At 40.0% G+C, this 12,309-nt stretch overlaps 1 protein-coding gene across 3 annotated transcripts in view; it reads left to right on the top strand.

The window, feature by feature from the left end:
• PAFAH1B1 (platelet activating factor acetylhydrolase 1b regulatory subunit 1) overlaps window positions 1-12,309 on the top strand; it is a 36,267-nt gene that overhangs the window by 7,869 nt on the left and 16,089 nt on the right. For all 3 annotated transcript variants that reach the window (XM_066979524.1, XM_066979525.1, XM_013193492.3), the window contains exons 2-3: window positions 8,967-9,179; window positions 12,018-12,102. In XM_066979524.1, coding sequence (XP_066835625.1) covers window positions 9,148-9,179; window positions 12,018-12,102 — 117 coding nt within the window. In that variant the 5' untranslated portion in view covers window positions 8,967-9,147. The remainder of the gene's footprint in view (window positions 1-8,966; window positions 9,180-12,017; window positions 12,103-12,309) is intronic.

The raw sequence follows: 12,309 nt of genomic DNA on the forward strand, positions 1-12,309 counted from the left end.
ATGCTCATCCTGGCCGGCTTAGCGGGTGATTAATTCTAACATTTTCTAGGATAAGGTGTGTTTGCCACACTGTAGGAACAACCGTCTGGCTATTCTCTTGTGATATACTGTACGTGTGCTTTTCTGCTGGAACTGGGGTGAGAGTTAAGGGGGGAAATGGAACTGGATGCTTACAGTTACCGTTTTTCTTTCCTCTCAAGAGGTGGAGACAGAAGGCGGTTTCTTCTAAGAAACCTTTTTCAGGTCATAATTGTTATGCCCAAGAAATACGGTTATTACCTCACTTTTAATTAGGTCAGTATTTAAACAGCAGGGTCGATGGAGTTTGTTCGTAGAGTTCATTTGTGGGGAGTACTCCGTGGCTTGAGTTTGATAAAGCAGCTTTTTGCTTACTGGTTTTAGAACAAAACCAGCCCATTAGAGCTGGTCTAGATTAAAAGGAAATGTTTTTATATACTTGTTAGCATAACCCAGCAGTATAATATAGAGGTATACAAGAACAATTAAGGATCTCGGTAAGAGATTGTAACTAGTTGCCAGCAAAAACTCACAAATAACCCCTTTTTGTTAATGTGTTATCACACGGGATACACTGTTGAAAAGCTTTGTAAGTATCTGATGTGCCTGCCATGTAGTAAGTTGACAGTGCAAGGAGAGCTTCTATTTTAATAATGCATAAATAGTTAGTCCCAACTAGAAAGAATTACCGAATTTATATCTCATTCTATCAATTAAATTAGTCTTTTGGTAGTTCTCATCTCTTCTACCACTTTATAAGTAACTTGCCTTTCACCAGGATTGGAAAAATAGCCAAAGAGAGGAAGCTAGCCAGACAAAGTAGGATTTTAGATACATTAACAAACTCAGAAGAAAACAAGGAGTTTTCCTCCGGCTAACACATCTTTTAAGGACAGTAGGCAGTGTTAGAGAAACTGCTTGCAAGTCGAGAGCATGTAGCTGGACATAAGACTAGTTGAAGGTTTACACAGGTTGTTGGAAATTTAGCTTTGAATTGAAACCTTAATTTGCAGTCATTTAAATGTGAACAATCTAAAAGCCTTTAATTGATTTCCCAACGTGAACCTGGTTCCGTGTCCCTAGTTAGTAATGGCTTGTGTGCCTTCCTAACGCAGGAATACGTACGGGGAGGCACGGCTGGCCTGCCCTCCTGAGGACACCATCTTGGTGTTGTCTCTTCAAAGAAAAATTCTTGTGGATTATTAAATACATGATTTTGTCATAACAATACTTAAAAAAATTATATGCAAGTCTCATTAAAACTGCAGAACTTTAATTCATTGTAAGTTTCTGGAGGAGCTCTGAAGCTGTATGCCAAGACCTGCGCCAGTTGCTCAGTTGCCAGACAGCAGCAGGGTGAGCTGGGGGAGCCGACCCGTGTAGCTGTGTGCTGCTGCTGATAGGAACCGAGGGATGATGCTGAAACTGACTTTCACAATTTAACTTGTAAAAATTCAGAAATAGATGAGAGAAACCATAAAATACAGCAGGGATCAATGTGCCTGTGGGACTTGCAGGAGGCAGGAGAAGTGTTTGCGAACTTGTGCAGGCCGATCGCTTCTTCCATTGCGGATAAGCAGTGTTTCTGGAGGCGTTCATCGTGGGGGCTGGTTAAGCCACCTTCCATTGTCGAGAAAATCTTCATCAGAGTAACTCAGGCCATGAAAGAAGCCTATAAAATTACACTTCCGAGAGTTAAAAAGGCCTCAGAAGAGGTTTTTCTCTACATTACTCTTTGCGGCTCTAGTGAGGTGTTGGTATTTGTTTTTTAAAAAGATCTGGTTAGAGCCTACAAATGTATGCAAGAAATACGGATTCGTGATGAACTTGGAATAGCTTTCCTGCTGTCTGTATGTCACTCCCTAGTGCTTGTCTGGATTTTGTTAGAGCTTATTGCGGCGGTGTCAGGGCCCTGCCACCTGACGAGGCGTTGATGCAGGTGGTTGTGCTGCTAGCGCAGTCAGTCGCTGCGGGGAGAGGGGATCGTGTCGTAGGGCGTGGAAGGCTGGGTCTTGCTCCTGCTGCCGAGGCATGCTTGTGATTCTAGCAAAACACGCGTGTCTCCGGAATAGAAGGGGAGCTTGACAGCTGTTATTTGCTATTTACATATTTAATGTTTACTGGTGTATATGTTGTTTCTAACTTAAACAATCACTTTTTCTTACAGTGCTAATCTGTAGTGTAGGTGGATCATATCTCAGTCTGGAGTAATTTTTCCTGTAACTTTTTCTGAAGAGCAGAAATGGATGTTGTCAGGCAATTGAGGCATTTCACTGGTTTGTTTGATCGTAAGCAGTACTTTTGACACTCTTGGTGCAAGTAAAGAAAGGACAGTGGAGAACTTTGAGCTGATCTTGCTAATGAAATACTAAGGAAGATGATAAGGTTGGTTGCAATTTCACTGTTTGGTATCTGCGCACAAATACATCTTGTGCTACACTTGTGAAAATGCTTGAATGTGGAAGGACTTCCCAGGAACCTGATGTGAAACACCTGGCTTGTGACAGCGTTGTGGAGGAGCCCCCAGGCTGGGGGGCTGCGGGCTGGCAGCTGCTGCACGGTGAGCGCAGTTCCTCCTCTGGTGCCACCCTTCAGGCAACGCAGCCGAGAGGAAAAAAGCCTTCAGTCTCCCTGGGATGCTAAATCCCTGACCAAACTAACACCTTGCAGGGACCAATGCAGCATCCTAGTGAGGATATAATTTACATCATGAGTTAATAACAAGTCACTGATGGTTTCTTTGACCTCTGCAGCTCCAATTTTGTTGTAGTACAATAAATATATGCGTTGGAAGAGTTGAATGGTGCCCTACTGTGTAGAGATAAAACCTTCAGATCAAAGATGTAACACTAAATTATTACTGTTGCTAAACAAAGTTGTAATAATAAAACAAATGGTTTAGGTGAAACAGAAAAATAAGACAACTTTCATCTTCCCTAAGATACTTGGGAGATCAGTTTAGTTTGAGCTGGGATATCTATGCAGTAATTAATAGCAGCAAACAGTAAGTCAGGGGTTCAGACCAGAGACACTATTTTAATAGATAAAACTAAGGTGACAGGCTGGTTTTGATTTAAAAAAAAAAAAAAATCTGTCTTAAAGCACGCTTCAATGGTTCTGTGTAGTTTTTGTGGCTTTGTAAAGTGGGCGATCAGCTTGAAGTAGATCAAAGCTGAATATGCCAAATCCAGGGCACAGCGTCTTTATCAGACGTATATATTCAAAACAAATCTTAGTACTGTTTAGTATCCCATGTACTTTGATAAGTGAAAATGTAATGATTTGTTGGAAGTAATTTACAGACTAAATTTGATTTTTAGGAGTGCAGAATGGGCAATTGTAGGAATCTTAATTGCAATAACTTTGCTCTTGCTTGATGCTAGTTTAGGCAAATGAATATATATTTTTGGCAAGTTAAGATTATAAAACTCAAGGGTTAATTTGACTCCACAGTCTTTTTCGCAATTATATTTGGAGAATACTTATGGAAAATAATATCCAAGTGTCTTCTAAAGCAAGAATAAACACTGTCATAGAAATACCATGAACTGTGACTTGTTGACAGGACGTATCATGAAGTGAGGGGAATTGTGAGTATCCCTCGCCTGAAAGCGATTTGTTTCTGCTTCGTTGCGTTGCCTGTATCTGTTCGGTTACTGTGCTCTGACTCCCTGCTACGTAACGCTCTCAAAGGGCCGACAAGTGTTGCTGAACCTGCTTCGTCTTGCTATTGGTGCGTTTTAGGAGCGCTTAGCAGGCCTTTCTTGTTAAGTTCTTGCAGTTTTCCAGTTATCTAGGAAATGCTTGAGCCACACTGGTATACGTTAGTACAAGGACTATTGGATATATCAGTCACTCCTAGGAAGAGAGTGGTTCCTGTACGATACCAGATCTTCGGGTTAAATTCGCACTTGAAGTAGACTGGGACTCAGTGCTTGGCGCTCCCCAGTTGCACAAGGTACGCCTGTAGTCACCTTCAGGGTGGGCCCCTCTCTAAGTGCGTGTCAGGCAGAATCTCAGCCTCAGCAGTTTCGGCAGGAGTAAAGGTGTCCCTTGGGCCTCCTGGGTGAGTCCTGGGGGAGCGCAGTGGGCTCCAGCTAAGGCTGCATGTGGTGAAGCTGAGGAATCTCCGGATCCTAATTGAGAAAGGGAAATGGGAGGTGATGCTTCAACATGAAGAAGCAGAGGGTCTTCCGCTCGTTTTTAATGAGAACAAAGAACCTCTGCTGTGCTGATTCCATATTCTCTTACAAGGAAGGCTTCTTCTGCTTTTCAGGTTTTTCTTCCGAATTTGTTGCTCTTTCAAAAAAAAAAAAAAAAAAAAAAACACTATTGATAAACTCACGTAGGGAAACATTTCTGGCCTGGGATGACAGTTGGCTCTTGTTTCTGGTTTTTGAAGGGTGGTGCTTCAGTGTGCCACTCTTCAGTCCTACAGCACTTAAGGGTTGAATTAGGTCTTCTATCTGTATTGCTCAGACATTCCTGAGTCTTTTCCTTAGTATAAAAGGTGATCTTTACTGAAATGTTAGTAGTTGAGACAAAACGGAGCTGTCTGCTGAGGATACACTACTGTTAATGGAGCTGAGCGGGATGCTGCGTGCAGTTTTTGCTTGGTTTGTGTTGTGAAGTTTCATAAAGAAGTAGTTACTTAAATTTCAGTGGGTAATGTCTGTGTTTCTTTTCCTGCCAGGTACCTGTGCATTCCAGAAAACTGAACAGAAAGGCAAACATTTGATGTCATTCCTGTTCTGGTGTTATGGGTTTAGCTGGGTCTAGCTCCTAAGTTTAAAATGATTGTAAAGACAACTGATGTTGCTGAAAACACTTGTAGCTCACGTTTTTTGCAAGGTCGTATGTCTTCAGAAGTTTGCTTTGTATGCAGACTATCAGTATGGAATCATATGAAATAAAAATATCAGTAAGTTAGAAGCTAAAACTTTTGCAATACAGGTGGGGCTATTAAAAGGAGGTGCATCCTGTTTTGCATTTAATTAGTAGTTATTACTCCATGAATGGCTCTATTTAGGCTCAATCATTTTTTCTTTTTTTCTACTGTACTTAATAATACAGAACAAATTTAAAACTCATCTTTTTCAAAGAAGATCTGGTTCTGTGTCGACACCACCTTATTCACAGTAAATGATTGATGCTAAAAATCACAGATGTCAGACAAGATGTAACGCATAGGTGCTTTTCCCAAGGGTTCTCTCTGTTGAACGCTTGCTTCCTCTCGTTACTAAGGCTGCGGGTGTGTGTGTAATGCTGGGGTGACTATAAACCTCGATAGGCAGTGGAGGAAGACTGGTTAGTCTTGCTCCACGGAACTTTGTATGTCACAGCCCTCACTGGCTAAGGAAGAAGGCAGTGCACGTGGACAATATTCGTTTGCTCTCTGTTGTGTATAAAATAGACGTGTTTACGTCGCAGCAGTAACTTCTAAACAAACAAGGATGATCTGTGTCCTAGTGTCCTTCTAGTGCTTGCAGGTGGCTGCACCATCGTCTAGTTGTGCATGAAGTCTGCGAGGTGGGACTGCTCCAGAGCAGCCTCATAGTGCGGACTCGATGTTTGTTCTCAGGACAGTCGTTGGGCATATTGTAACACTGCACTCCATGAGGGGGGCTAGGCTTCTGTAGGGTCTGTAGGTAGTGTTGGAAGATGCTGGAAGAAAGCATGATCATTGGTTAAATGAGTGCCAGTTTTGGGGGGGATGGACTAAGGTAGGCTTCAGCTGCTCGCAGCTCAGTTGCACCCTGTCCCAACCTTGTTCATCCACATCCATCCATTGAAGTAAACGTGTCCCATAATCTCTGCTCACTTTCCTATTTTACACTGGCAATATTTCAAAAGTAGTTAAGAAATAACAGTTGTTTACTGTCAGTGCCTGTTGACTACCAGCTAAGCCAGATAAGAATTGCTTTCCCTGTAGACTGCTAGCTGTGCAACTTGGCTTTAGATAAAAAGGTTCGAAGATTCATTGCTTTCTAAATACTTACCATATTCATAGGACTTCCAGTTTTTAATTCATCTTCTCTTTAGGCTCATATTTGCAGAGAAGTGCTGTGATTCACCAATTTGGTCTGAAGAAAAAGAATTAATGCTGCATTCAAGACATCCTCTGGATTCTAAGGCTTTAGCAGATTAAGTAGCCATTATTTGTAAGCTGCAGGATAAACACGGTGGGTGGAGTCGATTCAGTCATTTGCCCCAGGCTGGTAATGAAACTTTTGATACAAACAATCTCTTATTTTACCTTTGACTGTTACTTTGGCAAACTTGTGGCTAGGATGCATTGCTGTATTTCATGGAATACCAGACTTTGGAATTTACTTTTCATGAAAGGATTTTGCATGTATTAATATACATTTGCATTAACGGCCACGTGACTTCCTTTTCACTACTGCGGTGCCACAATCCTAGTCAAATGACAAACGTTTCATAAGGCAGCTAGTGGAAGTAGGTAAAACCCTGTTGCGGTTCAGCTTTGAGCCAACAAAGTATCAGTGTTGGGAATGTAGCAGGAAGTTTAGGGTTCCTTTCTGTTTCGGGCAGAATTCCTTTAACTCGATGGCATGTCAAGGGCCACCTTGTAAACCTAGTTGCTGTTGGTTTTAGGCATGAATTATTGTTGCATCTGCTAGATGCAATGACAAAACGATGAAATCTTGGGGGTATCGTTTTTACTGGGGTTATTGCACCAATGCGGGGTGTGCAGGGCGTTTGCTGGTTGGAGGTGGTTCATAATACAAAAAACACCCGTTGTTTTTACTGCTGTGTGTAGAACTGCAAGCAATTTTTGGATGTTCATGTTTGCGTTCTGCTGCTCAGTGCTTCAGACAGTGCCTCTGTACAGAGAAGTGCCTCGTTCTGGCCTTCTCAGTGCTTATCAAAGAGTTGCTATGCTCATCCTGAACTACAGAGATTCAGCCATTATAAGCCTCTTTTTTCAGTACTTAAATTTATAGCAGCATTGCCCTCTAGAGGGCACTTATTCTGATCATTTGTGTATTATTTTTTTTATATATTAGCTAAATTTCCATGAATTTGTGTGCTGTACTCCTACCTTGTAGTGAAAAGATGCATCTATGGAAAACCAGTTGCCACTTTACCTGTCAGGAAGCAAGATAGGGGACAAGAAAAAGTGAAATGTTTGCTTCTGTTATCTGAAAGGATGGAACCTGTGCTATTGGTTTTCATCTGGATTGTTTCTGAAAGAGCTGTTAGGGAAGAGGTCAAACTAATTAAATGACGTCTTGCCTGTTTAGAGTGCTGCTACCCTAAACAGCTTGCAGTGCACTATTAGGGTGGACAGCATTTGATGTGGAAAACCCACCAGCGAGGGAAATACATGCAAGTGGCAGCTGCAATTTGGAAGCAGACAGCAGAGCCTAGACAGGTTTAGAAACCAACTCTTGGTCTCCTGTGATGGATAAGCAGATGTTAATGATATTAGCTTAGTATTTTCTTTAACATTTTAATACAAGAAAGGCTTTTGTGTACAACAGCTCTCGTGTATGTCTAGTGGAAAAACAGTAGGGGAGAGGCAGTGGGAACATGTGTGTTCTGAAGTAGTTGGTAGAAACCTAACTAATATTTCCTGAAGTCTTTGTTACGCTGTCGTGATCACTTTATCTCATTGCTAAAAGCTGCTCGGTGAAACTTTCTTAACAGTTTCAGTAAATGATTGTATGTACAGATTCTTGACCAGCATGCAAGAAATGCCAACTTCAGCATTTCTCATAATCGTGCTTCTTACAAAAGAGTACCTGCAATGCAGAAATCAAAAAGCAAAGCTGCTAAAATGATTTTAATGCTACATTCTTGACTAAGATTAAAACAGGGAATTTGAAGTAGTCTGCACACTAAGAATAGTTAGTTACTAGTAATTGTTCACGTTAAGAGTAAATTCGTTACTGAATCAGAAGATACCGTATAATGGGGGGAAAATAAGTCGTTTGAGAAAGGCACAATTTCTGACAGACTCTGAACTCTGTACCATGGAATTTGTGCTGCTCTGTTAAGATTGAAGATCTGTTTAAAAAATTGCTGTGCTCCAAACCTGGGCTAGATTTTATTTGTATAAATAATTGTGTGTGTATAAGATAAGCTCTATTAACGCATGACTAAAAAGAGAGCAAATACTCTTTTTAGAACAGTGTTCTTGGGAACTTTTTCATGTAGTGTTAGCAGGACAGAAGAATAATTTGTCTAATATAAATGTGTAACAACCTACCTGTAAAGTTCATCTGCTGAATTATAGCCATAGTCTTTAAAGACGCTGGGTAAATCCTAGAGAGCTGCCCAATATAGTGCCAGCAGTGAGCCGCAGGAGCAAACTGCGGGTGCCGTGATGTTGGTTATGGCCTGAAGCGTGCTGTGGCAGCATCCGTGGGGCCCTTTGGGAACATTCTCTTCTTTGCCTAAGCTGTACCCCTAGCTTGAAAGATGCAAGAGCATGTTGAAAATTAACTGAAACAAACCTTGCTGCGTTTGATTTGGTGAGGCTATATAGATCTAGAGAAGATAAAAGTCTACCCTAAGGATAGAGCATTTGGGGAGGCAGATCTTTGATGGGGGTAGTGAGTGCAAAAAGTAGGTTGTTTAAGGTAGGGCCGAGTTCTTTTCGTCGCAAGAGAATTACATGGTAGCCTATAACCTAGGACTGGGCTGTGTCTGAGGATGTCTTCAGCTCCCCGTTTCTTGAGGGAACAATGGTACAAAGAGGAATAATAAAAGGGTGCAAGGCTCTCCAGGCTACTCAATCCAGATTGCAAATGTGCTATAAGGGCACAATTCAGAGTAGCAAAATAAAATGGCATTTAAAAATTCAGTCAGTTTACTCTGTCCATAGTGTGTGATCTGGGTACCTAAATCTTCTCGTCAGCCCAGAGTGACCGAATGCTTATTTAAATGAAATTAACGGTATCTCTTTCTCTTCCTTCTAGATGGATTGAATCTTCTGTGTTGAATGCCTCTGGGTTTTCCTATTGGATTTCACATCTGGAGAAATATTTCTGATTTGAGCCACTCTGTGGCAGACTGAGTTGTGGATCCAGGGTTCCTAAGACTTTAGATCCTGAGGAGGCAGCCACTGCTGAATCACGTTAACCTGACATCACAGCCACAATGGTGCTGTCACAAAGGCAACGAGATGAACTGTAAGCAGTAGTTATTTTTTAAGTGTGTGTCTCATTAAGCTTTAAAAATAAACTTTTGTTTCCATCTGTATTTTACAGAATGGCTCTGCTCACAGTCTGATCAAGTACCATGTACTATGGTTTTGATCTCTGTGCTCTTATTATACAAGCTCAGGCATTTGATAATAGAGATGGGAAGTGGCATCAAAAATGGATTCTTAATTTTTGTTATAATTTATTATCTGTTCTTTTGTTTCAATTTCATCCACAAAATTATGAAAGGGTTATAATAAATGCATTACAATATTTGCTCCAAACTTATTTGTGAATTCTACTTTTATCTTGTGTAAATTATGACGCTTTTGTTTTTTTTATTCCTTAACGAAGACAAGGACCTAATGAGAATGTGCTGCACTGTGATTACAATCTATCTTTGCCTGCTTATGTTGTGTTTAAAATAATGGTATAATTAAAAAAAAAAAAAAACTAATTCAATTGAAATATGGAATTCTTTCCAGATTTTAAGGCTAGGAATAAGCTGTCAAATTCCATGCTTTAGTTTGCTTTCTCTTCTGTAATAAATCACGATAGAGCAGGTGGTGGGTAGCAGTCAGAATGGGAATGTCTTGCATGTTATGCAGTTTCATAGATTTACTTAGAGATTGTGGTTTGGCTTTGTTTTCTTTTGTAAAAGTACAGACCAGCTGTCACTTAGCTTTTGTGTCTCTTGTCCTAGGTGAGCTGTACTTCTTAATAAAGCTTCTTAGAGTTAGAAGCTGTCTTCAACTTTTGATTTTCACGACTGTTCGTTGAATTTGGATAAGCTCTGGGGTTTTAACACATTCAACATTACAATTTTTTAGCAATTCTCTGAAGTTTTCTGGCAAAACTTCAAAGAGTACATACGTTAATGGGGAGATGGAAGTAATGACCTTTATGAGTGGAAATGGGGAATGACCAGAGACCATGATTACCTCCAGAGAAGAAGGCAATACATTTTCTCATACTTGGTTTATGGGGAGAAATTTGGAATTCCTGCTAGAATGTAGAATTGTAGAGTTGATTGTCTGAGGAGAGACTGAATAAGTAGGAAGGAAGAATGTGCTTAAAGCCACAGGAAGAATTTTCATGTGAAAAGCAATTTTTCTCAGAACAAATGTCAGTTAACGCGTTGGCTCTTGTCCACAACAAGATTATATCCAGTAGCATTGACTGCCATATATACAGCGTATTTGACAGATGCTCTATCTTTCCAAATGGTATTTTCTGTATGCTTCAGATGTCGGCTGTCTATTTTCAGATGTCCGCTAGAGCCTGCACTCTGACTTTGCTGAGCAAGGTCTGTCTTCCGTGTGTGACATTTCTTATAGGTAGCATAATGTGGAGAACAAAGACCAAAGCGATGTCTTCATAGTAGTGTAGAACATGTTCCCAAAGTGTACTGACAAGTCAGTATGTGGAGGACTTGAGCTGGTGGAGTTGGGGGGGTACTGTGAGGGAATGGTTGCATTTGAGTTGCTGAGAACTTGGCCTGACTCTTCTACCCTAGCTTGATATTGCTTTCTGTAACCCAGAAACAGATGGCTTAATTACGTGCTCAAGACATACTTGAACCAGAATTAAAAGTAGCCTTTTTATTCCTCTAAGGGCACTGCCATTATTGTTTCTTTCTTCAGCTATCAGTGTTTTAATCTTTCTTAAATGCCTTGCACAGATGATACTCTGATGTCTTGTTTTTAAAAGGTATCCGTATGTCAGCGTACTTAAATATTGTAGTTGCTGCACGTGTTCCTTGTGTACATCCATGCGTGCATGCACGTGCACAGAATAGTTGAGGTTGTAAGGGAGCTCTGGAGGTCATCTGGTTAACACCCACCCACACACACCCCTACCTCTCAAGAAAGTGAGGGATACCAAGAAGGCAAAACCAGGCTTCCTTCTGGAGGCTAATAAAGTACCTGAAAGTAATTTTACCTTTAAGTCTCTTCAGAACATTAAGCTTTCTTCTCTTAAGCAAACTTTGCTGTGTAATTTGAAAATACTTCCACATCTGAAGTACATTTTGAAAATGCAGGGTTTCCTTTAGTCTTGTCATCATAAAACAAACAAAAGATGCTGTCTGCTTGTTGAAGTCTTGGAATACTATTGAAACTTTGTTCTTTCGTGTTACGAGCAGGTCTAAAACAAATGTGAACTATATTGAGAGAGAGGTTCAAAACAGATTTAGTAATTATCTTTTGTTGAAGTGAAGGGTAGTTTGAAGAAATATAAAATTTGAAGCACTGCGTTTTGGTCACAGGCACTATCCTTTCTTGTAATCTAGCTAAATGTTATTGTATCATTATGAAAAACAAAACTAGAATTTTTTCTCTTAAGCTGAGTGGTTTTATTTGAGTTTAACTGAAGCGAAATTTTGTGAGTACTCTTAAGTACTGTAAACTATTCTTCTCAACATAGCTTTCAGTGATGAAGCTACAAAGTTAATGTGTAGACATGGTCATCTTTTTTTGTACCTGCTTTAGGTTTTATGTGCAATACAGACATATACATACAGACATTGCAATACTCCAATGCTTGGTAATGTAAAAGAAAAGAAACAACACCTTCATCAATCCTGAAATAAGAAATACATTCTAAGATATAAGTGTATTGCTGTTTACATCTTGAAGCAAAATGTTTACCGAATGTATTGTAGAAATTTGCTTGGGTTTTTAACAAGCCTTATAATTCTAGATGATGTACTGCACTGAAGACATAAGATGTTGATCATGCTTTTGTAATGATAAAAAAAAAAACAATCCTTGCGCTCTTATCCAGAACTATGGCTAAAGATACTGTTACTGGTTTTGTTTTTTTTAGAAATCGAGCAATAGCAGATTACCTTCGTTCTAATGGCTATGAAGAGGCATATTCAGTTTTTAAAAAGGAAGCTGAGTTAGATGTGGTGAGTTCAAACAAAATGATTCATCTATATTCTAAGTAAAGAGTTTATAATATTGAAACGTGTCACTTCTGAATATGTATGCGCTTCATCTACCTATTAGCTCATGCCATCAGAATTGGAGGTGATACTCATACAGCTTATTGTCTTAACATAAAATTAAAAAATAATCGTTGGATGTGGTCCTGAGCAATCTGTTCGAGGTGATGT

Source organism: Anser cygnoides, chromosome 18 (genome assembly GCF_040182565.1).
Source record: "Anser cygnoides isolate HZ-2024a breed goose chromosome 18, Taihu_goose_T2T_genome, whole genome shotgun sequence".
Lineage (NCBI taxonomy): Eukaryota > Metazoa > Chordata > Aves > Anseriformes > Anatidae > Anser > Anser cygnoides.